Here is a 27358-nt window from a genome sequence, read left to right as displayed (position 1 = left end):
CTTTTAAGGATTCATCTGCAGAAGAGCAGCTATTTCTGTATATGGCACAATTGTTTTTTTTTTTTTTTCCTCTTTTTTTCCCCCCACAAATGATTTTTTCCTTTTTTTCCTGGCAGTACAGGAAGTTTTACAAATGCTAAATCAAATATGTAGAAATACAGTTTTTTGTCATGGGACAAAAAGCTCAATTCAATCACAGCAGTGAAAGTTCAACAATCCAAGAATATTTGAAGGAGAATGCATACCTGCTCTTTGGATGGCACAAGGAGTTCTTCAATCATCATGCTGTCCCGCGCATAGGAACTTCTGTTCAAGGTGTACGACCTATCCGAACTGAAGGAGCGGAGGCTGTTGTATTTACAGTTAACCATTCAAGAGTGGTGGATGATGATGAGATGAATAAAATAAAATTAATGCATGCAACTTTGAAAACAGGCAAGATGGCTAAAAATATCAACAGAAGTTGTTCTTGAAAAGACATCGTCAAATATAAAATCCCATATATTTGAGGAAATCTCTTAAGCTTGGACAATTTCATGATCAGATTTTTGTTTCAAATCAGGCCACATGGTGTTAAATCTGTGAGAATATGAAATGCATGAAAACTCTGGATGTTTCACTATGACAGTTGAACCAACATGGCAATGGAGAAGAACCAGATGACTCTTGATAATTTGATAATTTGAGAGATTTTTCTACGGTAAGGCTTATGTTAGAGTCTCCTTTATTGCTGGTTCATATCTGTTTACCTCTTACTACTGAATAGAATGATGTCTGCTGCAAATGGGACTGTTTGTAAGTCTTTGGAAACCACATATGGGTTTAAACTAGTGAGAGCTCTGGGTTATAGCTAATGGACAACATCAAAAAGGTAGTATGACAAATATATCTTGCGTGATTTTTGCCATCTTTCTGGCCTTGAAAATTTCAAATTTCAGGTATGTTTACTTTATCTTTGCTTGCTCTACTTCTTTTCTTCCTTGGGCCTTATATTGTTCTCCTCTCTGGTCCCTCTTAAATCCTCTACACAGTTCCTGAGGTTCCCAGAGTGCAAGACCCTTGATGCCCTGAAGTGCCTCTCATACACTGACCTCTAAACTAAAAACTAAGAGGGGGTTGGGGGAGAGGGTGGCAGGTGGAAGAAGTTGGGCAAATATGGTCAAAAGGTATGAATTTCCAGTTATAAAATAAATAAGTCCTGGAGATGCAGTATATATCATGGGGACTTAGTCAATAATATTGTATTGTGTATTTAAAAGCTGCTAAGAGAGTAGATCTCAAAAATTCTCATCACAAGAAAAAAATATTTGTAACTATGTGTGGTGATGGATGTTAACTTACTGTGGTGATCATTATTTTCTGTATGTGAAACTAACATGTTATATGTCAATTACATCTCAACTTAAAAACAATACAGTAAGGGATGCTGGGAAGCTGGCACATATGCACATAGGATAAGCAGGATGGTTAGGATTGCAGATAATCTGAGCCTTGGCATAACACCTTGTGATTTATCATCCAGAAAGAGAGGACAAGCTCGTGACGTGTTTCTCTCAGGTCATCTCTGTCTCGCCTCCCATCCTACCTATCATGACAGACCGGCATAAGGTAACTTTGCATTGTCTCTTGTTTTGAATGAGGTCTGACACTTCCTGCCCATCCTTCTTACAATAGAGCTGCAGAACAAGAAACCTCTTAGCTGCAGTCCCAGCAATGCAGCACCCTACAACTGCCATGGTAGGTATACAGCCCCTTTTGTTTTGATGCCATCCTTACTTTGTGGAGGACAAAGATGGTGGGAAGTTGCCACCTCTCACTGCCCACGTAAGTAATAAACTGTCTGGATCTAAATGTGGCTACTTGAGTCTTTACTAAGAGGATCAATCAGATGTTGGCTTTGGCCTTGCCTTGTGTTTGTATGACAGGGAAAAGAGCAAAGAGGTATATAAGAAATGGTTCCCTGCTTTGCACAAAAGGACTTCCTTTCCCCATTGCTCACTATACTAAAGATAATCCAAGAGGGGTATTTTTATATCAAGATACAGAAGCCTCTGGATGACAGGAATCATTCTAAGGGTCTACACAAATGAATAGATATATTCTTCTAGGATTAGAGCCTTGCCTCCACCAGAATCTTGAGGAAGATCTTCAACCTCAAAATAAACATCATTCTACAGAGTCATTATCTAGTGCATTCAACAAATAAACACTGACTCTTAGGAGCAAGGCACAATATTAGAGACTGGATATAGAAGCAGAGACAAAAAAAGAAAGAACTAAGCCTTATTTCTGCACAGAGGAGATTACCTAGTAAGCCATGTGCCTGGCCACCTGCATGGGCAGGCCTTCTGCACCCAGTCACATGACACACACTCTTCATTTTTTTTTCCTGCTTCAGTTGCAAACATTTTTTTTCCCCCTTGTTTCTCCTGTTTCTAGCCTCTTACCTTCTCTCATACAGTATAAACTTCCTAAAAGCAGATATTGTCTTTCTACTCTCTAACTAAACACTGTCCAATAGGACTTTCTGCAACGATGGTCATGTTTTAATCAGACTGTCCAATACAGTGGCCACAGGCCACATGTGGATGCTGAACACCTGAGGCATGGTTAGTGTGACTAAAGAGTTGAATTGAATTTTATTTAATTTTTTACTAATTGTAATGTAAATAGTCTTATGTGGCTGAAGGCTACACCGTGAGCATAACTTCTTAGGTACTCATAGCAAGGTTCTATTTGCCCCAGTGATGTGGGGTGGGAAGCACCAGAAGGTTCCACTCTCTGCATTGCACATTCATTTATGAAAATTCTGGTTCCCACTGCATATGTTGACATTGGTGGCATGTAAGAATAGCTTTAGAGTATATGTGAACAATCACTTAAGTGTTTAAAAAATTGTTATATATTTTAACTTTAGTTTTTAAATATATCTAAGATTCATTAATATTTTAAAAATATCCTTTCTTTTAACTTTTGTATGACTGCCAAGTGAAGAACAGAGCCTAGAACCGGGTGCTGTCCATGGAAAAACCTAAAGAGGTCTTCATTTTACAGGATGTTTAACTTGCTCCTCACTCTTCCCAACCAAGTTACATTAGACAGATGGAGTCATTATGACCATCAAGCTTCACTCTGAATCCTTAATACATTGAAATCCTTTCAGCTACCAAAACTAGATATTATTGGCATGGGGATCTGGAAGGCATGAAATTGTTTTGAACTAAGGTCAACTATATTATTTGTAGCCATCAGTATACCCTAAGTGTTAAATACAGGAAGTATTAGAAAAACACATGCCTCAGAAGTCTAAAATTATACCAATGTACCTAGCACAAGTCAAATAAAACAGCCACCAGCAAACAAACTGCTTTTCAAATCAAAACTTTTTCTTCAAACCCAGTTTGGAGAGTTCTGCAGTTACTTCATGCACTATACAAACTTTGTTAAAGGAAAGAGATTCTTTAAGTATTCAATTTTACATTAGTAACATTTCTTGTCAAACATTTAGTTACTTGCTAATTTTCTCAGAATTACAAAATTGATTTTCTAACTGAGCAGGAAAAAAAAAAAAGCACATTGCAGCACAGCACAGCACAGCACAATGCTGAAGAAAATAAAAATGAGAATATGAGTCAGGGAAGGGCAGAAAAACACTGTAAAAGGGACATATCTTCTTACCTGATCTTGGGACTAATTAAGGTATTTTTAGAAAAACACAGGAGAAGTAGAAAGCAAAAAATCAGACAGGGAAAAAAGAAAAAAATGTTGTGGTGAATGAGTTACACATTTAATGTATTCCTTTTAAATGTTACACTCAGAATACTGTATTTGGTAATATTCCAACAATACTTTAAAAAATATATTGGCTTTACAGATTTTTTTTTTCAGATTTGCCTCTGAGCATAACATGAGTTGCCAATGTAAAAAAAAATGAGTTACATATAATAGCAACAAATAATAACAGTGCAATCAAAACCAGAAGTGTGAAAGCCTTAGAACTGCCTTGAGAGAAGTTATGAGAGACAACATGCTGGTTTCATCTCTCACTAGATGTCAGCCTCTACAATTTTCTATATACAAATGATTGATTCACAAAATGTATCTTTTACATATGATTTGAGGAAGAGAATCAGCTAGTTATTGGATTGCAAAAGCTATTAAGCCTCTAAAGGAATTTTCTCCTGAGATTCTGCATACTTTCCATTGTAACTTGTGGCTCTTGTGTGACTACCTGAAACATGTGGTGTTTTTAAAAAGTTATGTCCCCCTTCTTATTAATGATACCTGCTACAATAAAACTTTAAGGATTTTTATAAATAAATTTAAAAAGCAAAAATTCTGTGGAGTTCCATGAGGGTCCAAATTCCACTAATAAAAAGACTAACTGCAAGAAAAAATCAATTCAGTATCTAAACTGGCCACCTCACCCTGAGAGTCGATTCCCAGGCTAACTTTGTGGGAAGTGCCATTAGACAATGAAACGTTTTACAACAGATCCTTAAACTATAGGAAAATGTCCCCAGGGCTCTGGCTTAGAAAAGTTTAATTATTAGCTTTAAAATAACTTGACTGTCAGCAAACATGCTGTTCAACCAACCAGGAGAAAAGAAGTCCCCAAATTCTGGACAAGGTCCTGTTTCACTTAAGCAGTGTCAGGTAAGTTGGAGCCAAGGTTTTTCCCAGGCAAAAGTTTTACACTTTGGTTTTCAGGACTGAATTTGGGGCCATTCCTGTCTGTGACTTTGGGGAAGTCATGTAACACTCCTGACATGTCCCTTGTAAACAAAGTAATGGCATAGTTTTAGAGGAGACACCCAAATATTTGGTAGACAATTGTAATAAACTATATGCAATTTTTTTTCAAGAATGCTCTCTTTTAAGTCTCAATCATGAATTACTCTTTCAGTGACAAAGAGAGAATACTGAACCATCAATACAACTGTATTGTCCTTATTGGAAAATTAGATTTCTCTTTCGACACGGCACACAATTTAATTTGGAAACGTGGAGGCCACCCGGGCTCTGAGCTCTTCCACTATCACGCGTGAAGCATGACGGCAGCGTGGGAACAAACACTCCACACGTTCAATCACGGACAATCGAGGACTGAAAAAGCCACGAAAGAAAACGGTGGAACACGTGCACCAGGGTTGAGAACATTCCACCAACTTTGCACCTTCATCCAAAGAGCACACTGGGGGATAATGTGAAAAATGAAAATGATTTTGGCTTATGACAGATCATGGTCGTATTCAATTATCTGCGAAGAAGAGCAGCAATAAAATACCTGGCGGACCGGGCCCCGAGACTGAAGCCCATGTAGCCCTCGGCGGGGAGAGAGTCATCGCCCAGCTCTTTCAGGTCCTGTGGCCCCAGATACTTGTCCGTGTCCCCTGTCATGGCATCTTCACCTGCCGAGGGACAAAGCAAGCCAGAATCAGAAGCTTCCCTTTGGAGAACGCATTCGTTGTAGAGAGAGCCACTCCTTCGGTCATCAGCAAATCACCCATTCCTCACATTCGCTTTCCCACGCCCGCTGGACAATACTCATTACTGCCATTTACAAGGAAAAAGCAGACGTGAGGTTAGTTCAGGATCTCAAGAGTGAACGTCAGTAGCGAAGGAGCACCTGGGATGAAGCACCAACTTTAAGACATTTCCCCCATCGGATTTCCCCCCTCAAGCCCCGGCTGACTCGAAAGGTGGATCTTTTTTGTCCGTTTGCTTTCCTGGCCTCGCCACGCCGCCACGCCGAGGGCAGCTATTTGAATGGACGTGGATTGCAAAATAAGAGCCACCTCTCTATTACTATTCTGGAAATTGGATATGGGAAGGGAGTGGATTTTTTTTTTTTTTAATGTTCTCACACGCAGGATTTCAGTTCAGGACATCTGTAAGAAACTAGCAAGTCATTTTAATCTGAGCTGTTTCTGCTTAACTGGAGAACTTTGAAACACATCAAATTTTTTTTTAAAGATTTTATTTATTTATTCATGAGAGACACACACAGAGAGGCAGAGACATAGGCAGAGGGAGAAGCAGGCTCCCTGCGGGGAGCCCAGTGCGGGACTCGATCCCAGGACCCCGGGATCACGACCTGACCCGAAGGCAGACACTCAACCCACTGAGCCACCCAGGTGGCCCTAGAAACACATCCATTTCGAACTGTTCCTGCACCCATCACAGGAGCAGCTCAGCCCAGCTGCCCCAGGGCTGGAACTCTTCTTGGAAAGGAGCTCGAGTGAGACACCAGCAGTTCGAAAGGAGGATTATATAAACTGCTCTTGGCCCGTCAATACAAAGAGTTAATTCCGTAAAACTTTTACCGGCTACATGTGCATAGCATGACCTCACGGAAAAACCACATTCCAAGAGTGACAGAGCAGGTTTTTCAAATGCCTTTTGCCCTCTGGGACGTTTCCCATCCCTTTTCAAAATGTAGCACATTCTGTGGAAAAGTTCGTTCCGCAAACAGGCGAGCCTGTCTCCTTTTTATGACTCTCCTTCCCTTTCTGGACACCAGCTTGGCTGGCCGAGAGAGAGATTTCAAAAGCGTGTACGTTATGTTTTCTCAAAGGTAAGTGATTCATCTGTTCCAGCTATATTTTCCAATTCCTTCATTGAGTACCGTTTATAATTTCCATTCATTTAAACCCAGGAAACCACAAGAGCTTAGCTTTTAAACTACCAATCAAGTCTAAAAATACCCTGTCAACTACTGTTTTTGCAAATATAAAAAAAATAAACAGATCTGCTTTCTACTACTCCCCAGCACCGAGAGATTATTTTAAGTAACTCTTCACAGCTGTGCTATTTGCACATTTCACTGCCTATGAAACAAAAACACACACACCAAGTAGGACTTAAAGAAAGAGCTTACTCCGCGGTAAAGCCATTTCCAGCAGGCGGGGCCGATCAAATGTTTTCCTGATGTTTCCAGGAATTCCTTAAGCCGTGATTTTAGAATGCACCTCGGAATCAGCCCAAACACACCGATTCCTGGGTTGTCTCCACCGTCTTCACCGCCGCCGGGCTCCGCTCAGCATCTCCGTCTCCTTGTGGGTCGTCGGAGAAGTACACATCTTTTTCTACTCATCGGTGGAGTTCAAAGATTTTCGATGTATCAAACCAGAAAAAAATAAAATAAAATAAAAAAGAGCAAAACCTGGCTACCCTTAATTGAGAAGACCCTCTTGGTCACTCTGCAGACATCCTTTTAAAGCTCCTTCTGATTGGACCAAGAACTCCGCTGGCAGGCCTCTAGCAGGACCGAATGGTGACATAAATGCGAGCCCTTGAGTTATTTGTATGTAAATATGAGGACTGCTCCAGTGTAGACTTTCGGTAATTTGATACCAATGCCCGGTGCCTAACCGGGTAACCGAGACAGCCTTAAACCCAGGGAGAGCCCGCGGGCGGGCGAGCGGGGTGCTGCGTCCCCTTAGGAGGTGACTCTTCTCCGGCAGGAATGAAGACGCGGCCAACCAGGTGGAGGGAAAACAGAAGAAAACAAAGAAGTGGCCCCGGCGGGGAGTGGCAGGGAGCTGCAGGCAAACTTTCAACTTTGTTCTCGGCTGGGAACACCGGGAGCCCGGTTATTTATGGTCCCTGTCAGGTGCAAGGAGGGAGGAGGGCCTGCCCGGAGCCGGAGCCCAGCCGGAGCCCAGCCGGAGCCGAGGTGCTGGGGCTGGGGCTGGGGCTGCGGCTGGGGGCGCGCCCGGGAACCACGGATCCCCCGCCTGTACCAGGACTTGGAAGAAAGGAGCAGAGGTGAGACGAGCTGGAAGAAAGCAAGTGGATGTCTGCTTTACTTTTGGCGCAAATTCTTTCAACTCTTCAACACACTCGGACGCACTCCCTGGTCCTGCCTCCTTGCGAGTCCCCGGAGAGCGCGCGGGGCAGGCGCCAGGCCGAGGGGAGAGGTCTTGGCTGCAAAGGGCCTGAGGCCGCCCAGGGGAGGCGCTTCTGTCACTTTGCTGCTACACGGTTTCCCTCTCTCTGGGGCTCCTGGCCTCCCTTTCCAGCCACTCCACCCTGTTTATGTTGGCAGAGGAGGAAAAAAACGAGCAGGACTTCGGCATCCTCCATCTGGGTACGCCAGAGAGGCGGTTTCTGTGTGTTTTTTTTTTTTTTCCTTCTTCTTCTTCTCAGAATAGCTGGACATTTAGGCTAGAAACTAAGTATAGGGTTTTGAACGGTCTTGCTGAATTAAGTGGTTCCCGGCACTTTTCTGTGAGTGTATCTCTCTCGTGGATTGTTAACTGAAGTTACAGAAATTTGAATCTGTAGAATCGATGAAGTGGGGGAAGAGATTTGGTTTTCCTGGATCAATGCGTGTATCAATGAACGCACGACTCATCTGAGATTAAGAGGATAGGAGACCTGGGGCTTTAACTGGAGCCGCCTGACTGTAATTTACATCGTAAATATGCAGGAACAGCAGGGAAGCCGTTTATAAAGCCTGGTACATATTGAAAAATATTCCCAAGCAAAAGAATAATTTCCAACATTGTAAAGAATGGAAGGGGAAGTCACGGTTAAAATGGATAAAATGACTGAACCCTGATCTGTTTTCCACATCTGCACTTAAAATCCAAACTGCTTAGCAAAACCTCATTCAATGAACGTTGCTCAGTGAAGCTTCCTAACAAGGACTGGGATGAAAAAGTTCATTCCTCTTGACTTCTCAGCCAGCCTTTCTCTGGCCACTGCTGCACACCTGTTGCCCTTCTGTGATACAGAATTATTTCAGTCCCTAGAAATCCGGAACCACTTTAGACTTTGAACCATTATATAGGGTGCACTCTTGACGGAACCTTTATCCCTCTTCTTCACCTGAGTAATCTCTCCAATCTTCGACTTTCAAATTCCTCCCATCCTGTACTCTTCACCTAACATTAGTTGTTCTTCATGTGAGTTTCCCTTATCAAAGCATGTTGCCAGTGAAAACATCTGTTTAGTCTCTCCCACTGGACGGTAAGATCTGACCTAGATTAGGAACTGAATTTTTCGTGAGCTTGGCATATTGCAAGTGCCCTGTAAATATTTCTGGATTTCATCATTGCTTTTATGGCAAAAACAAACAAAACAAAACAAAACAAAACAAAAAAAAAAACAAAACAAAACCAGACTCTTAAATACAGAGAACAGACTGGAGGTTGCCAGAGGGGAGGGGAGTAGGGGGATGGGTGAGAAAAAAAGCCCAGAGGCAGGTGGTTGTGCTTTTCTCTCCATCTATATGCCACAGCAACTTAGTCTCTGGGATGTCAAGCTTGATGACTGGTATATAGTAAACTGATAATAAAGTTAGGATTTTTTTTTTTTTTTTATGATAGTCACAGAGAGAGAGAGAGGCAGAGATACAGGCAGAGGGAGAAGCAGGCTCCATGCACCGGAAGCCCGACGTGGGATTCAATCCTGGGTCTCCAGGATTGCGCCCTAGGCCAAGGGCAGGCGCCAAACCGCTGCGCCACCCAGGGATCCCTAAAGTCAGGTTTCTATTCTTCTTTGCTAATCCTTCTTAGACTTCTGAAATGGTCACTATGAAACCAAAAGATGCCCAGAGTTGAAATGGAGGCGAGAGCTGCCAATATATTTAGCCAAAGATTAATTAAAATAGCCTTGTGACATTTCTTACAAGGCATGGAAAGTGGAAGCCCAGGCAATGGTATTATTTTAAGGCAGTTTTGCATGGTTGGTGCTCTGGATTCAAATCCTGACTTCATCATCAACTAATTAGGTGACCTTTGGAACACGGTTTACTCTGAGTCACAGTTTCCACCTCTACAAAACTGGGATAATAACTCTGCCTCTGACCTCAGCCTTCTTGAGGGATTCAAAGAAATAATGTACAGAATAAGGGCTTAGTCAGCACTGTTAGTGTTACTCTGTAACACAGCTTTCTCTGGTGCCCAAACATCTGAATTCATGAATTCATATAGTTCGCATTTCAATTGCTACTATTGATACTGGTTAAGGCAAAATCCAACCACAGTGGCAAACATTTCTCTCTCCACTGTCTAATGCAAGGCCTGGGTCAGAGGTACTCAATAAATATTTGTTGATTGATTGATTGATTGATTGAATGAATGAATAACAATAGACCACATTCACTGTCCTTTCAATAAACAAAATATTCTATAATTTTGTTTAGCACAACACACTATTATACCAAAAACTAGAAAGGAATGACATGAATCGTGTTGAGTGGCTTGTTAACTGTCTCTAATTCATTCTATAACCCCAAAATATTTTGATTAGTAATAGCTTCTGACCAACAGGCACAAATGTAGATAAGCCAACAAAGCTAATTCTATGAGTGGACAACTCTGATACAATATCAGATATATTTAGTTAAGATGCATATATCTTGCATATATATGCAAGAACCACACACTTTCACCTACTAAGAAGCACTTGTGTAGGTTTATGTTTCCTAGAAGTGTTTGGTGCATTGGTATAATAGTTGTATTATGGATAAATTTGAGAATTTCGTGGTGAGAAGGGTGTGGTAGCTAGTATTTAAAGAAGCTTTCTTCTCCACCCCCACCCCGAACCATATCTCTTTACTTGAATCTAGGTTGGTTCAGTTTTTGAACAATAAAATGCAGGGGAAGCAATTTTGCCTGACTTTTCAGTTTTAGTTCAAAGAAACTTTGCAGTTTCTCCGTGGCTCTCTTTTGAACACTAGCTTGGGGGAAGTCGATCCCAACGTAAGAAATTTGACTCCCGTGAGACCACCATGCTGTAAAGAAAGTCAAGGAAGCCATATGGAGAGGCAGCAAGGACAGAAAGAGAGGGAGAGATGCCCAGCTAGCCCTCAGCTGTTCCAGGGTCATCCTAGTGGGGCTGACAAATCTGTGACTGAAGATAGCACACTGAACGATCTGCCATATTATTACTCCCACCCCTGCTGCTACCTGACTGTAATCTTAGCAAAGAGCTCAAGAATCCAGCTGAACCCAGTTAACTCACACAACCATGGGAGATAATTATGACAATACATTAAACCACTGAGTTTAGAGATATGTCGTCACAGTGTAGTAAGTAATGGAAACACACAGGAATGAGAAATGACAAGGTCCAAAGGTAGGCCAAAGAGGTCACACGCTGATTGTTTAATGCATCCCTAGTGAATTAAGAGGCAGCGCTATAGCGTGCTACTTGATTAGTGCAGACCAAGTCCAGGAGGAATACCCGGGTTAATGCCACCTGAGGAAGCCTCATCTATTTAGTATTGACCTTATGCCTCTTAAAATTATGAGCACTGATGTCCTCATTATGAATCCATTTCTGATAAGAAAATACCAGAGGCTAGAAAATGTTCAAAGAAGAACACAAAGCACCCCAGTCTACCTCGATCCCACCATTCGCCAAATAATAAAAGTTGTTCAGAGCCATTTCGCTTCCATTTCCCAGCTATCCCCTCCTCCTAGTTGTCCTATCATGACTAGGTTAAGAAGAAAGAGGTTTCTTCTATCTCAATCAACATCTCAAAGATCCACACTCTTTGATGCAAAATAGAATCAAGAACAAAGGAGAGAAAGAAAGAATATATGAAATGATTATCAAGACTAGCTGGTCACAGAGTTGTGTCCTCATTCCTCTGTATTTAATTATTTTTAGATTTTTAAGTAATCTTTACACTCATTGTGGGGCTTGAACTCAAAACCCTGAGATCAAGAATTGCCTGCTCTACTGACTGAGCCATCCAGGTGCCCCAGCCCTCCTTCCTTCTTAGATTCCATGTTGATGGTCCAGTGTCACGCTGTGGTGGGATATACCTAATCCAACTTCCCTGTGATCCTTCATTGTGCCTACTAATAAGGCTTTTTATGCTGAATAGAGGGAACACTTCTTGGTTAATACTGAAAAGTGTTTTCACATCCTACAAGTTCTTTTTTTCTTTCTTTTTTTTTTCCATGTAATTTTTTTTTCCTAATGTTTTTCATCTTAAGATCATCACCCAGGGATACTTTTGTTGCTTTCCTAGGGGTTGAAAGTTGTTTTTCCACTGTCTGGAGACAAGAATCATAAAGAAAGGTCCTTAAGGTAACTATACCAAGTTATAATGTCTGCGACTTTACTCAGAAGTACGTCATTCCTCTGCTATGAAATCCAGAATCTTCTTCCCAAGGTATATACTTTGTAACATTATAGAATTGTAGTTAATAATACATAACACCATTGAATGAATTAATGTAGAAAATCTTCAAATTACGTGGTATTAAAAAAAGATAGATTAGAAAGAAAACAGAGGAACATAGCATCTATCCTCTAGTGATTCATTAGGAGTTGCTTTCTTAATAGAAATCAGCAAATAGTCTTCTAAACAAATGGTTAATGATCAAAACGTAGACTTCTATTTAGTGTGCTTGTTCTGAAAAAAGTGATTTTTTTTTTACCACCCCATAGCAAAGAGAAGAAATTAAAACTATTGGGAAAATAAATCCTTTAAGCATTTCTAGTCTACATTATAGTAGAGTGAGAGCACACCATTATAATCACCACTAGTATCTACTGAGGATTTACTATGTTCAAGGCACTGTATGGTGCTTTATAAGTATTATCTTGTGCGATTCCTGGAACAACGTTATGAAACAGAATTGTTGTCTCCATTTTAATATAAAGAAGACCCAGTTCACAGTGGTAAATAACCCATGATCACTTAGAAATTGGGGAAAACTGGATTTAAAATCCATTGGTTTGACTACAGAGCCCCACTTTTAACTACTGTGATAATCTATGTTATTGAACAAGTACTATAAGAAATTGGTAACCAAGTGTAAGCTCCACAAGGGCAGAGGTTTTTGCCTGTTTTGTTCCATATTCAGTGCCCAGAACAGTGCCTGGCACATAGTAGGTACTCAATAAATGTGTGCAATGAAAATTCAGTGATTGCCTTGGGAGGCAGCAACTATATTACTAGAGTGAGGAGGAGGAAGACTTACTTTTCACCGTAAACTCTTGTACCTTGGGAATTTTATACCATGTGCATCTATCACCTATTCAAAAAATGAATAAAATTAACAAAACAAAACGAAACAAAATACAGGGACTGCAGATAAGTCATACAGGCTGTGTTTCAAACACCAGTACTGGTATTTTGACATCCACAGGTAGATATTAAGATGTATATGTGTGCCAGCAAATATGTGGTAAATGTGGAGAGGAACTCAATCTTTATGACATTTGACCTTACTATTTAAGAGAAGGCAAAGAAGGAATAAAATCACAAGGCAGGAAGAAGGGGATGCACATTATTAATATGGTACTTCTATTTTAGCTTCCCATTGTTCTAATGTGGCAGTTCTCAACCCATAGGATGCATTAGAATCACCTGAAAACTTGTTTTTCTACAAATTCCCAAGTGACTCTGATGCTTCTTGTTCAAGAACCACAAGGTGGGCACTGACTTAAAGGATCCTTACAAATAAATTACACTTATCTAATGGCAGTATTGATTCTAGAGAAGTATCTATTTTCCTGGTGGAAATTACAAGAGTAATTCAATGAATTGACTGTGGTATTTCTAAATTTCCATGTATACATTCGCCATCATTGGAGAACCATGTTAAGCCATAGACACTGAGTCCACAAGTCTGAGGTAGGGCCTGAGATTCTGCAGGTGTGACAAACTCCCAGGTGACTGCAAGCCACACTTTGAGCACTGAGGCAATAGAGCACCTATTGCCTAGGCTCTGTTATGAGTAAAGCCAACTATTGCCTTTGAGGCATTTTATCTCCAAGAAGGAAGTTAAGACCAATCACAAATAATAATAGAAGTAGCACACCATGACTCCTTCTGGTTAGGATTTACTTAGGTGAGACACTGTGGTAACTGAGCACTTTCTATGCATGTCTCATTCACTCTTCAATCCCATGAAGCAGGCACTCTCATGTCCCCTTTCTAGATGAAGACAGACTCAGAGAGGTTCAGTTATTTTTCGGAGCTCACATGTCTAGTCAGTGGCAGAGTCTGGTTTAGAAGCCACACAGGTGGCAGAGCCCAAGTTCTTCAGCAGCACATGTGTGTCAGAGGATGTGCAAGAAAAATGACAAGTGTCCAAGGGGATGCACAGGAAGAGAGCATCACCTTTGATTGAGGAGAAGGGGCAGATGTTGAATGGAGGTGTGTGAGTCAAGACAGGCAGAGAGGAGTGAAAGTGGGAAGTTGGCCATCCCCAGCCACAGGACATGACATGAGAGGGAAAGAATGGGAATGTCCTGAGAATAGTGAGCAGCCAGCTTTACTAAAATGATAGGCAATGGACCTGTGGGAAATGAGGGCCATGTTGGGCCATGTTTTTAGGGTCTCTGAAGTTGGATCATTTTGTTTGACCCATACATATGTATGCACAGGTATGTATGGATGCACGTGTATGCTCGCACGTGCACACACACACACACACACACACACACACACACACACAAACTGAAGACTTAAACCCTCAAAACTCTCCCTCCTCCTCTCATGTTCCTCCACCCTACTTCTAATCTACAGCAGGAAGCAGGATTCACTGATAGTTACCTCTGATAAAAAAAAAAAAAGAAAGAAAGAAGAAAGAAAAGAAAGAAAGAAAGAAAGAAAGAAAGAAAGAAAGAAAGAAAGAAAGAAAGAAACTCCTGTTTATCGAGCATCTACTATATGCTGGTCACTGTTGAACAAACTTTGGTATGTTATAGCTTTTCATCTTCTCGGCAGCATCATGTGGTATAATTAACCAATTTAGAGATGAGACAAATAAGACTCAGCATATTTTATTTTTTTTGAAGGTTCAAAGAAGGGACAAAAATACAGATAACTTTGAAGAGAAAACATTTTCCATCAATTGAAAGCATTAGTCAAAAGATGTATATCTTCCCTAGTGTTTGGACAATACATTCTCAGCCTGGGGAATCCACATGATGTTATTTGCTCATGAGTCTTTCCCCTCCATCCGATATTTTATTCTCAGAAAAGCGAGGGAGCAGGAACGATGGAAGAAGAGCATGGTAATAGTAGGAGCCTGATGCTCTCAGACTTTTGTTCTAAGTGTCTGATTCTACCCCAGAGTTACACAATAAACAATGGGAGGTTACTTAGATGCCAGATCTGCACGTATTGCCGTTTGGAGCAAGCACTTGGATTAAGCAAGGTTTCCTGTGAATGTCGGAGAAACTGATAAAGGGGGAGGTGATGTGCAGCTGATGGAATTGCACCACCTAGTTCAAGAGTTCATGCGTGTAGCACAGGCGCTTCTGTGTCAGGCTGGAGGCCCAGTGAGGTGCTCCTGACTCCACGGCCTCCTGGGAGGGTGGAGGCTCAGGGCGAGGCTGCCCGTCCCAGGCCGGGTAAAGAATGAAGGGAGTTCCCTCAGCCACGCGGGGCCTTCACTTGAACCTTTGGTTTTCCAGCACCTCCTGGCAATGGTGGTGGTTCTTTCAAAACAGTTTGCTAAGTATATTCTGGAATACAACATTTTCTTGCTTTCCTTCTCAAAACATGTGAGAACAATGGGGTAAGTTGAGAAAAATAGATGAGCAATGGGTGAGCTAAGTGGTCTTAAGAAGGCTAAGGAAGTACGTGTCATTAAGGGAGGCACGTACCTCTTGGGGGAGGCCATGTCCACACTCTGCCTCACCTTTCCTTTGTTCTAGGTGCTCCTAAGAGCAGCCGTCCTAGGCAGCCAGAAAGGAATCAGGCTTGACTGGCAAAGTTTGCATATCTCATAACCAACGCGAACAAGTTGCTGTTCTCCCACAGAATAAATGCCTCTTTCTGCTCAGGCTAGGTTTTTTTTTTTTTTTTTTAGAGTAAACAAAGTCCATTTGATTCTTTACTCTCAAACATTTATTCTAGTCTTTGTGGCTAGATGTGCTTCTTTTTTAAAAACTGGATTGCAGTTTTTAAACTGCTCCTTAATCCGGGCTAGATATAATTTCTAAATAAGCATGCATGACTCAGTCTTGGAACTCTTCCAGATGTAGCAATGAAAAATGTCCCCTGTGATCTCGGTTGGGTTAATAAACAAACTCATCCCAGAAAGGAAAACGATTTCAGTGTCCTTCCTGTGAAGAGGTAGAAAAAGACAATGTTGGGACAGATGCTATAACTTTTTCATAGTCTTATCATTCTTATCAATACACCTTAACCCTAATCCAGAAATTGCCCTCGGTCATCCCAGTAAGATTACACTGACTTGGTCACATGGACACCTGAGACTAGAGATGGAACGCAGGTAGAAAGAAGCACAAGGTTACCTACACTGTTCTCATTATCTAGAATCTATGCCACTGGTAAAGAAGACTAGATGATGAATAAATTACTAGCCATGGACTAGCCCTGTGAAATCAGGCACGAAAATGTTGGTTCTTAAAGAGAAATTGGGTAGCTTAATTCAAGGTGGTAGTGTCCTGCCGATTAATTCTTTCTTCTGTTTATTCTTTGTTGACTATTTGTCTAGCTTCAACCCCAAATCCAGACCTCATTAGCCTTGGCTCGTCCTTACTTAGGTACATAAAGAGTGCTCACTGTCCCTAGTGTACAGGAATATCAGGATCTCACAAGCTTTTGTGGGCAAGCATTTGGCCTCTTCCCAATATCATACCCCAGCTGCCTTTCATTGCACAGGGCAATGAACACATGCTCTTGGTTTATTTTGTATTTCCTACCTCTACCTATGTGATGTGTGCTTACAAGGTAAAGACAGGTGGGGCCTGCCAGCACTCAGCCTCATTGCAGTTGTGGCCCAGGAGGTCAGACAGCCCCTTCCCACTGCAGCATCTTCCCTCCCTTGCTTCTCCGACCCCTCCCAGTCCTGGCTCTCGGCACTGCCAGGCCACCCCCTGCCCTATTCGTTCCCAACTGCTGATGCTCTGCTTTCTTCTCTCTGTAGCAAGGATCCCCACATGAAGGGACAGGGTTAGGGGGGGTCAGATGAATGAGGACCCATTTCCACATGAAGCAGGTCAGACTTTCCAGGTAGACAGGCAGGAACTAAAATAATTGGAGGGTGAGGGGGAGAAACCATATTCAAAATTATAACTTGTTTTGGGCAAATGAAAAAAAAGCCACTTATTGTCCCTGATCAATAAGCATGCTTCATTCCCTGCCATCCCCTAAGACAATCCTGGTGTCCATTTATTCACCGGCCACTCCAGCTACTCATCCTGTCACAGCACATAGGATGGGGAAACACGCACACACCACATTGGGACCACTCTATTCCATGTCTCTATATCCACTGTGTCATGGATGTGGTGGCTTCCTCAGATCACCGGGGATCCACAGGTTGCCTGTGCTCAGGTGGTTAGACCCCATCAGGGAATCCCCCGTGGCTTCTGCTGGAACCCCCTCTTCTTCCTAGTTTTCCTCTTCTGTTGCTCACCACTCTCCCTCCATATCCTCTGACCCCCCTCCTCCTCTGTACATGTCAATGTGCCTGGAGTTTTCTAGAACTGTTTTTCGTCCTCCCTGTGTCCTTTTTGGGTCCTCATTCAGGCCAGGGCTCAGTCTCCCCAGTCCCTGTGAGCTGAGTTCTTCTGTGGAGTACTCTGCTTTCCTGTCTTTCTTTCTTTTTGAAGTTTTATTTGTTTATGTAATCTCTATACCCCACCAGGGGTGGGGCTTGAACTTATGACTGTGAGATCAAGAGTCGCAGGCTTTTGCCGACTGAGTCAACCAGGGGACCCATCTCTGACACTTTCTGAATGTGGAACACTTCTTTCCTCTTTCCCCCAAATTTCTGCTTGTATGCATTCTATCTATTCCTTGAAATACTTCCTTTCTGAGGCCTTCATTAATCTCCTCCCCTCCTTTTGAATTTCCTTGTCACTTTGATCTATTCTTCTCTGTTGCATCTCGTTCGAGCAGAAAGTCAGAGCGAGAAAACTAAATTCAAATTACAGTTTCCTTGACTATGAGAACCTGGATAAATATCTTAAACCCATTGAACCTCAGAACTAATAGCACTTTAAGTTAGGGCTCCAGATGAAGGGTAAATGTAGATTGGAGTAAAAACAGTGCCAATAAGTCTCTCAACTACTTGGAGAAAATTCAGCAAGATAGGGAACCTTGTAAATAACATTCACTGAGATCTCTGACAGGATCTCATCTAAAATTTGCAATAATCTATGAGTTGTGGGACTTTAAGTTACCAGGCACTATGGATGTCAGAGCAGAGGTTAAGGGCAGGGATTTGAGGATAATCCCTTGCACTGATTTGTGTAAGCTTGATCAAGGCCCTTAACCTTGTTGGAACCAATTATCCACATCTATAAAATGGGCTTACTGATGGCTCTAACTCAGGGGTCACTGTGAAGGTTACAATACATAATGCATGAGATGTATACAGATTCACGTCTGGCACATTGAAACGGCTCAGTAAATGGTAAGTACCTCTTTTATGATGTTTTGAATGTTCATTTCTATGGAATCCTGTCAGGAGACAGACACAGTGAATGTATGAATTTAAGCCCGTGGGATATACTCATCCGTGGAAGAGGGCCTATCTGTATATATCCTAAGTGCTGTGACAGGAATAAAGGCAGGTCTGCTCTTAGGGAGCTGTCTACTTTAAAAGAAAATGAGAAAAATTAATCACAAATTGGCAAATTGCAGTCTGTGGGCTGAGTCCACTTCCCATCTACTTTTCAATCAAGTTTTAATTGTCACACAGCTGTGCCCATTCATTGAGGTCTTATCTCGTGCTGCCGTTGTGCCATAAAGGCAGGGTTGAGTAGTTGGGCTGGAGACCACATGGCATGAAACTTTGAAAATATTTACCATTGGCCTGTAACAGAAAAAAATTTACTGCCCTCTGAAATTAATGACTAGTACCTCAAGATGAGTCTTAGGACGACATTAAAAAGTGTGATTAAGAGGATGGTGGAAAATAGGTAACTGGGGCCACATCCCACAGAACCTACTGACCTTGGAAGGGCCCGAGTTTTATGTCAAGTGCAATGTAAAGCCTCAGGAGATTTTTATTTTAGTTTTGAATGTATACTATACATTATTTAGAGAGGGTGGCTGCTTTTATTATGAAATACAGCAACCATGCAGATGAGTACAGAAAATATAAAAGTACATTTTCACAGGCTGTTACAAAATAAATAGCATCCAGGTCAAGAGCTAGAACATCAGCACCTTAGAAGCCTCCCACATCCCATCCCAATCACAGCCTCTTTTAACCTCCCTCGTGGTAATCACTTTGACATTACATTCTTCCCCTTGCCCCCCCCCACCTTTTTTATAGCCTTATTATCTAATTTTATAATCCTAGTTTAGTGTTACCTGGGTTGGATGAGTTCTGTTGTCTCTGCATAATCTACAACCCAGAGACTGCAGTCCTAGGTGTGTACCCTGTAGAAATACATGCATATGTGTATCTGGGGCAGATAGAAGCAGGCTTGTAGCAGCTTTGCAACAGCCCCAAATTGGAAACAAGCCACATTTCTATTTCCAACTGGCGTGGATAACATACTTCTGGAATAGGCATACAATGGAATATCACAGAGAAACAGAAATGAATGAACATGGCCACACCATGAAAGAATTTTAAAGACATAACTATAAGCTTGGGAGGGTTTTAAACTGAATAATGGAATGATATCAGCCAATTTATTTTTTAAAAGACCACTGAGGATGCTGTGTAGAAATCTATGCCTGTGGGGAGAGAAATGGAGCCATGTGCAGAGGCTCCAGCACTGGAGCAGCAGAGAAGAGGCACGTGAGATGGGTTCTGGAAGAAGTGCTAGGACTTGCTGAGGGACTAGGCATCAGTGCTAAGAAAAGGGCAGGGCAATTACGCAGAACTTCAGGCCTGGCTTGTATGATGGAGCCACTTATTAGGATGGAGGAGGCTGGAAGGAGACACTGTTGGGAGCAGGTGTCCAGGGCATGATGAATTAAGTGTCTGTGAGAATCTAGATGGAAACACCAGGTATGTGCTGGGTAGGTGGACAGTGTGGATCAAAATCACTTTATTCCAGAATCAAAGATGGAATACCAAAGATAGGATGGATTGTATTTTAGAATAAAGTCTCGGTTCACAGATTCTTTTAAATTTGTTAATTATTCTCAAGATGCAGATACACCTTAGGACAGTCATAAAGCTGTTTTTTTAGGCAATCCATAGTCTAGGACTGTCTCAGTGTGAAAGCTTTTATTGGAAGGAAGAGGGACATGGCAGGTAAATTTTCTCTATCCTGTCTGCCTGTTCTCAGAAACCTATAAAACTGTCTTTTCCTGGAGTCTCCCTCCACTTTAATGTAACCACCCAAACACATAGTGAAGATCTCCTGTATATCAGGCACTGTGTTAGATTCTGGGTCTCTGCTTCTGGTATTTCATTTTGACTTTATCACTAGGAGAAGGATGCAATTAGGTAATATCTATTTGAAAGGTCAATTGTAAGCAGAGAAATATTGGGCAAAAGGCTAGATTTTATGACTGAACGGGTATTTGTAAAATGATAACATTTCAGGTGAAGAACAATTTCTGCATAACAATCACCACTTCCTTGGACCACCTGGTGCAGGCTCATCTCTAAGGCTTCTTTACAGATCTATAAAGCTAAAAAGTCAATAGCCTGATTTATTTATTAGCATGCCCAGGAGATTAGGATAGCAAGACAGTCCTAGGCATTTGTGAGAGGGGCTCCTAAAAGGGCATCTTCCAGGTGGTTTTCTTGATATCCATCTTCATGTCTCCCAAAGTAACTTCTACTTTTTTGAGTTTTAGATTGTGCCATTCAAATTCTACTTATCCTCTCCTAATTGAGAAGACTCAGATATGCTTGCTAAACTACTTGCTTCGAATTCTTAAGATCTATTCTAAATTACGTTTATATTTATTTTGCTGGAATTTACATCTTGGTCTGCATATTTCTTTTACCAATATGGTCAGAAGAAAGTATACTATTTCTATTATAGTCTTATCAAGGTCATTGACATAATTATTATTAGCTTGTGATAATTTCCAAGAGCACGATCTGCTCCTTTTCCTAAGCTTTTCCTTTTTTAAAGCTTAAAAAACAATACATTCTTGGGTTCTGTATATAAGAAAATAGATCATGTTAGAGTAGCAATGAAAGAGAAGATCTAGATCCAGACCGTCTGTCCAATCTGCCTTCCTGTTCAGCTCTGCTACTAACCTGTCTGGGCAAGCTACTCAATGTTTATTTGGGCTTTGCTGCCTCATCAGTACAGCGGACAGCATGGGCTACATGATGTCAATTCAACTCACTGGGCACTGAATTATGGTAAAAGGTGACTGAGCACAACTTTCCTCACCCTTCATGTCACTCTAACATCTGATGAAATTTTAATGCCTTAATATATCTCAAACCTCTACGTATCTGATAATTATTTCTACCACATGTGTACTTAGCCTCTTACTTTTTTTCCTTTTAATATTGTGTCTGCATTTGATCCTGAGTAAGATATGGTAGCCCTATCAAAATTGGGAGTAGCTGAGAATTAAATAGTTCCCAGTCTCACCCAATTGTCTCCCAAACCTGTTCAGTGGAGTCCCATTTCATAGAGCTACCTTGGTTTTTACTTCCCATGGTGTAATTCCTTTTTTATAAGATTTTATCCATTTATGAGAGAGAGAGAGAGAGAGAGAGAGAGAGAGAGAGAGAGAGGCAGAGACATAGGCAGAGGGAGAAGCAGGCTCTATGTAGGGAGCCTGGTGTGGGACTTGATCCCAGGACTCCAGGATCACACCCTGAGCCTAAGGCAGATGCTCAACCAGTGAGCCACCCAGGTGTCCCACCATGGCGTAATTCCATTTCTCATTATGTCCCATTTATAGTTCTTTAAATCTGTTACTATAACCCAATCTCCTAGAATTACACAAGCTAAAATAGCATTTTATATGTTATTTAAAAATTTACAAAATATACTTTATAGGAATTTATAAAGACAGCGTTGAACCAAAGCCAACTCTAAAATTTCTTGGGAGGGGGACCCAAAATAGAAGACAGATTGAACCTTATTCTCAATTTTCTTTTTTCTTTCTTCCCTCCCTTCCTCTTCTCTCTCCCTCTTTCATCTTTTCTTTTCTTTCTTCTAAATTGCAAAACCTAAAAATACAACAAGCACTAGAACCAACATTAATTTTGTGTGTATATATTAATTTTACATGTATGTGACATATTTCCTGGGAAAGAAGACAATGGGGCATTAAGATATTTGTGGATCAGTCTGGCCCTCTAGGAGCTCTGCTTACCCCCTACCTAGGTAATGTGTGGGTTAGATAAAGCTGCTTTATCGCCTTTCCTTCTGTTGCTCTGCTTTGCTGATACTTCAGCCTTAGTTCTATTCTGTAACTTGGCTCCATTGTTCCCCTAGGTCATTAATTGATAACATTGTCTAGATTTATTTTCTTGATTTTTTACTGTGTGAAATTAATGCAAATATCCTTTTACCTATACTAATTTCTCATAGCAGACAGAAGAAAGGAAAAAGAGAAGGAGAAAGCAAAGAAGAAAAAGGAAAATAAGAAAGACAAGAAAAACTACTCTCAGTACCATTCCCTTAACATTTACTCTATTTTTATAATATAGGATTAAAATTTTATTTTTCCATATTACGTACTCATTCTTCTTTTCTTTTTCGAGAAAAACTGGCAATGTATGTTGTTTTTCATTTTTATTTGCTTTTAAAGGCTACTGACATCATTGGTACCCTAGGATACTAGTGTGATGATCTTTTATGGGTTCTTTAGAGGAAGATATTCACAATGTCCTTATGACTACCTGGAAAGAAACATTTGTCCCAGTCTGTAAGGGCTTCCTGAGGCAAGCAGCTCTGGACCGAACTAAAGCAGCCAAGTGCTGGCAAGACCATAAGGCAAATGAGTCAGAAGTAAAAGCTATCATTAAAGTTGTAGGGGTCCCTTTAGAATTAAAATTTTAGGGGGGATTTGGAGTAATACAGAAATGCTAATTTATGCAGCACAGAATGATGTAAATTCACGACAGGGCACAAGTGGCTTACTAGAACTCATGTAAGCAAAGTTTAGGACCATTAGCTGACAGTAATATTAATAGGAGTTCAATTAAGTGGATATTATAACCTCAAAAATGTCTTAATCTCCCATAATAGATTTGTAATATTGTCCATGGACAAAGCAATGGCCCTGCATTACTCTGCTTTGATCAGACCACACCTGGAATGTTGTATTCAGTTCTGGTCACCTCAATCTGAGATAGACATTGACTCCCTGAAATGTGAATAGGAGGTTGGCCACAATGGTGAGGGGGCAGTGCAGGTGGTGATACCTGGAGGAAAACAGACTAACAAGAAATAGAAAGAAGGACTGTCACACAGATGAGACAGATTTTGTTTTAAATAATGCCAAATATATCAGAGCTTGAGTCAATGAGAAGGACACTTAGTAAAATAAATAATTTTTAAAGTCAGGGTAGTTGAAAATGGAATAGGCAGGCTAGGAATTAGGGAATTTCTGTCATAAAGGCATTTGGGCAAATGACCTCCTCAGACAGGATTTTATAGAGGTGACTCCAGCATAGATGGTTGTTACTCAGATCAAGTGACCTTTTAGGAACCCCTTCCAACACTAAATTCTCAACATTATGAAATCAAAAGCCACTTGATTCTCACAGCTCATGGACACACCCAAAGAGGGCCAAAGAGTTTAAAGAAAGATGAATAAAATGAGAATTAAAATTTGTTTCTTAATTTCAAATTCCCAAGCTGAGATAAATCCATAAGAAATCACTGTCATTTCCAGTAAGATGGCTGGATGAATTATCTTCAAATTAAAAGATTCACATTCAAACGTGGCCTCTTATCAATGCAACTATTTTTCAGATAGTTTGTCAGAAACTAGCACATTTTGGGGTCTGTGTTTGTCATATTTCATAAAATTTCACTTGAAAATATACTTTTAACATATTTCTCACATACACACCTATGTGAGAACATAATTTTCCTTTTGTCTTCTACACATAAGAAATTGCTCTGAACACTTTACATAAGAAGGCATTAAAATATAATATGACAGCAAGGCATATTATTCTTAAAGTCCTAAAGATGATACAAATATCCAATCCTGGATGGAACAGAAGTAAATATATAGTTGATGATTTAGACAAAAGGAAAGAGAAAGAGTAAAAGCCTTTCACATTTATGAAAACAACAATTACGAACAATGAGACAGTTTCTAAATGACCACTAAGGCATTGGCTATTCTAGGTATGCAGATGCAGTCCTCTGGCCACAGCACACTTATGGTAGGCAGTCACTGGACGCCAAATGAGTTAAAGTAATTTTAGTTATGTAGGTTTCCCACTATTTAGATTTTCTATTGAATTTGTGCAACTCAAAGGGGAGAATCAATAATTAAAATAGGGAAAATTACCTAAATTTAGAGAAAGACTAATAGCATTGAGTCTGATCTCTGAGAAAAATATATGAGAGATAGGAAATACAGGGAGTGAAAAGATAGACGTTTGGGAGAGTCAGATGGTGGAAGAAAAAAACCAAAAATATAATAGAAATTCTATTACAAGTACACATTTCATTATTCCAGCACAACTCCAATATTCACTATCTTTATAATATTTAAAAATGCTAATTTTCCAATGAAACTTTTAAAGATATCATTCATTAGTATATCTATACATTATGAGCTGGGCAAATATATTGATTTTTTTTAAAAGGCAGAAAAAAGTAGTTTCTTTTAAGCAAATGAAGTATAGCTATAAGCATTTGTTTTTTGATCCCTTTCATAAAATCAATATTGAAAATTTATGTTCTGAAAGCAATTTTGTTCAGGTTGAGTTTTCATTATGGGTCCAATAATGGACCAAACTTGAGTAAAACTAACAATGAGCATTTAGCTTCTTACCTATAAGATACTTTCTCTTATTTATTTAAAAAATATTTTAGCTGTAAACATTAATCAGATTTCCTCTTCTAGATTTTCAAATGTAAACAATAAAAATCAATTTTCTGTTTAATAGAAACAGAGAAAAAGAAAGCAACCCACATCATTAGTGATACTCATATTTTCAAGTTGGAAAATGGATTCAAGGAGAGGAGCTTCAAAGAGGCCACTAATACCAAATACCCATCTTTTAGATGGTTACATAGGTTAATAATCGGAAGTTAGGTGAAGAGTTAGTAACTCAAGGAAGTGTTACATTTCGAGGATAAGAAATGGAAGATAAAGCTGTAGTTAAGTTCCATCACAGTAAAAAGTTACAAATACCTTCTTCAACATCTGAGATATAGTCACCATCACTGAGCATTTCAGGGGCGTTGGCTTTACGAACTGCATGATTTAAGTGAACAACGTAAGTTGTGTGGAAAATGTATAGTTTTTATGCGACAACAAAACACATTAAGACTTCAATAAACATTTTTACAATAAACATTCTTTAGGAAACAGGTACACAGTCACTCTTAATTATGAACACAAAGGTGGTTTTCATACCTTCATCGTCAGACATATCAAGAACTTCATTCATCGTTTCTGGAACATTCATTTTGTGCTTCTCTATGATAGTCTAATAACAACAACAAAAAGAGCAGTCACCTAGTGTAAGCAGACTGAACATTTTAAATTTTTTTTTATTTGTTTATGATAGTCACACAGAGAGAGAGAGAGAGAGAGAGGCAGAGACACAGGCAGAGGGAGAAGCAGGCTCCATGCACCGGGAGCCCGACGTGGGACTCGATCCCGGGTCTCCAGGATTGCGCCCTGAGCCAAAGGCAGGCGCCAAACCGCTGCACCACCCAGGGATCCCCAGACTGAACATTTTAATGAGACTATTCATTTCTTTCTAAATTAATCATTTGATATATTATGGGACTGATGTGCTGAGTATCTTGAGGCTCCTCCATATAAAATGACATCAAAATTGTCCCTTAGCATTAAGGGACTTCACCATATATACTGCTAAGAACAAATATAAGTTAAAAGAATTCTAGTGGCAAAGCAAATCAGCTTAAAAGATTTAGGTCCCTAATAAGACTTTTCAAAGGAAAAGACAAGAGAGATATTGCCTCTCCTAGTCTATTGTCATACTTTTTCATGGTCTGATGAACCTGCTACCTCATTCCACTAAAAGTCTTGGCTGAAGATCACTAAGCATTGTGTCTCTATTGCTTGCACAAGCTAGCGATGGATTTTGTCTTCCCCTTCTATGTATACATTTTAATTCCTAGGAGAAATATAAAATATTAAGATTGCATAAATCAGGGAACCCTGGGTGGCACAGCGGTTTAGCGCCTGCCTTTGGCCCAGGGCGCGATCCTGGAGACCCGGGATCGAGTCCCACGTCGGGCTCCCGGTGCATGGAGCCTGCTTCTCCCTCTGCCTATGTCTCTGCCTCTCTCTCTCTCTCTCTCTCTCTCTCTCTCTCTCTGTGACTATCATAAATAAATAAAAATTTAAAAAAAAGATTGCATAAATCATATAATTTTTACAAGTATGCCATGCAGAAAATATTTTAGAGATCATGCATTTGCAAGATCATTTTCACCTCCACACAATTTTAAAGAACTGTGTATTATAGAGCCAAGGACTTAGTGAATTTTTTATTTGCTCTTGGATGACTTTTTTATCTATATAGATTGTATCCATCCAAAGGACACTGAGAGCTTGTTAAAAACATTAATGACTTAGTGTTTTAGACTTAAAAGAAGTCCTCTTCTTATTCTAAGCATATGAAAGGCTAATGGTACAAGGAAGGATACATACTTAAGTAAGGCAACTAAAAAAAGCTAGGTTGTTGAAACTATGGTACATTTGTCATAATTAACGAACCAATACTCACATATTACTATTAAATAAGCCTGTATTTTATTCAGATTTCCTTAATTTTTACCAAATATCCCTTTTCTGTTCCAGGAACCCATCCAGGACACCACAGTCTCTTTACCTGTCATGCCCCCGTAGGCCCCTATGGCTGTGACAGTTTCTTAGACTTTCCTTCCTTCTAACGACCTTCATGGTTTAAAAGTGAACTGGTCAGGTATTTTGTAGAATGTCCCTCAGTAGGATTTGTCTCATGTGTTTCTCAGGATTAGGGTTGCAAGTTTTGGGGAGGAAGACCACAGAGGTCAAGTGCTCTTTCCATCATACAGTATTTTTTTAAAGATTTTATTTATTTATTTATGCATGACACACACACACACACACACACACACAGAGAGAGAGAGAGAGAGAGAGAGAGAGAGAGAGAGGCACAGATACAGGCAGAGAGAGAGAGCAGGTGTCATGCAGGGAGCCTGACGGGGGACTCGATCCCAGGACTCCAGGATCACACCCTGGGCTGAAGGTGGCACTAAACTGCTGAGCCACCCAGGCTGCCCTCATCATACAGTATTAAGGGTACAC

At 40.5% G+C, this 27358-nt stretch overlaps 1 protein-coding gene across 7 annotated transcripts in view; it reads right to left on the bottom strand.

Annotated features, from left to right (window-relative positions):
* ANK3 (ankyrin 3) overlaps positions 1 to 27358 on the bottom strand; it is a 326326-nt gene that overhangs the window by 96313 nt on the left and 202655 nt on the right. For 3 of the 7 annotated variants that reach the window (XM_055308769.1, XM_055308771.1, XM_055308776.1), the window contains exons 22-24: positions 25451 to 25523; positions 5288 to 5411; positions 246 to 348 (exon numbers count right to left, since the gene is read on the bottom strand). In XM_055308769.1, the coding sequence (XP_055164744.1) occupies positions 246 to 348; positions 5288 to 5411; positions 25451 to 25523 (300 nt within the window). Of the gene's footprint in view, positions 1 to 245; positions 349 to 5287; positions 5412 to 6880; positions 7011 to 12950; positions 13005 to 25225; positions 25289 to 25450; positions 25524 to 27358 lie in introns of those variants that run through there. The other 4 variants (XM_055308774.1, XM_055308772.1, XM_055308770.1 and 1 more) reach the window with 3 other exon arrangements.

The sequence above is a fragment of the Nyctereutes procyonoides genome, unplaced genomic scaffold, assembly GCF_905146905.1.
Source record: "Nyctereutes procyonoides isolate TBG_1078 unplaced genomic scaffold, NYPRO_anot_genome, whole genome shotgun sequence".
NCBI lineage: Eukaryota > Metazoa > Chordata > Mammalia > Carnivora > Canidae > Nyctereutes > Nyctereutes procyonoides.
This window is presented reverse-complemented; position numbering and strand designations above follow the sequence as displayed.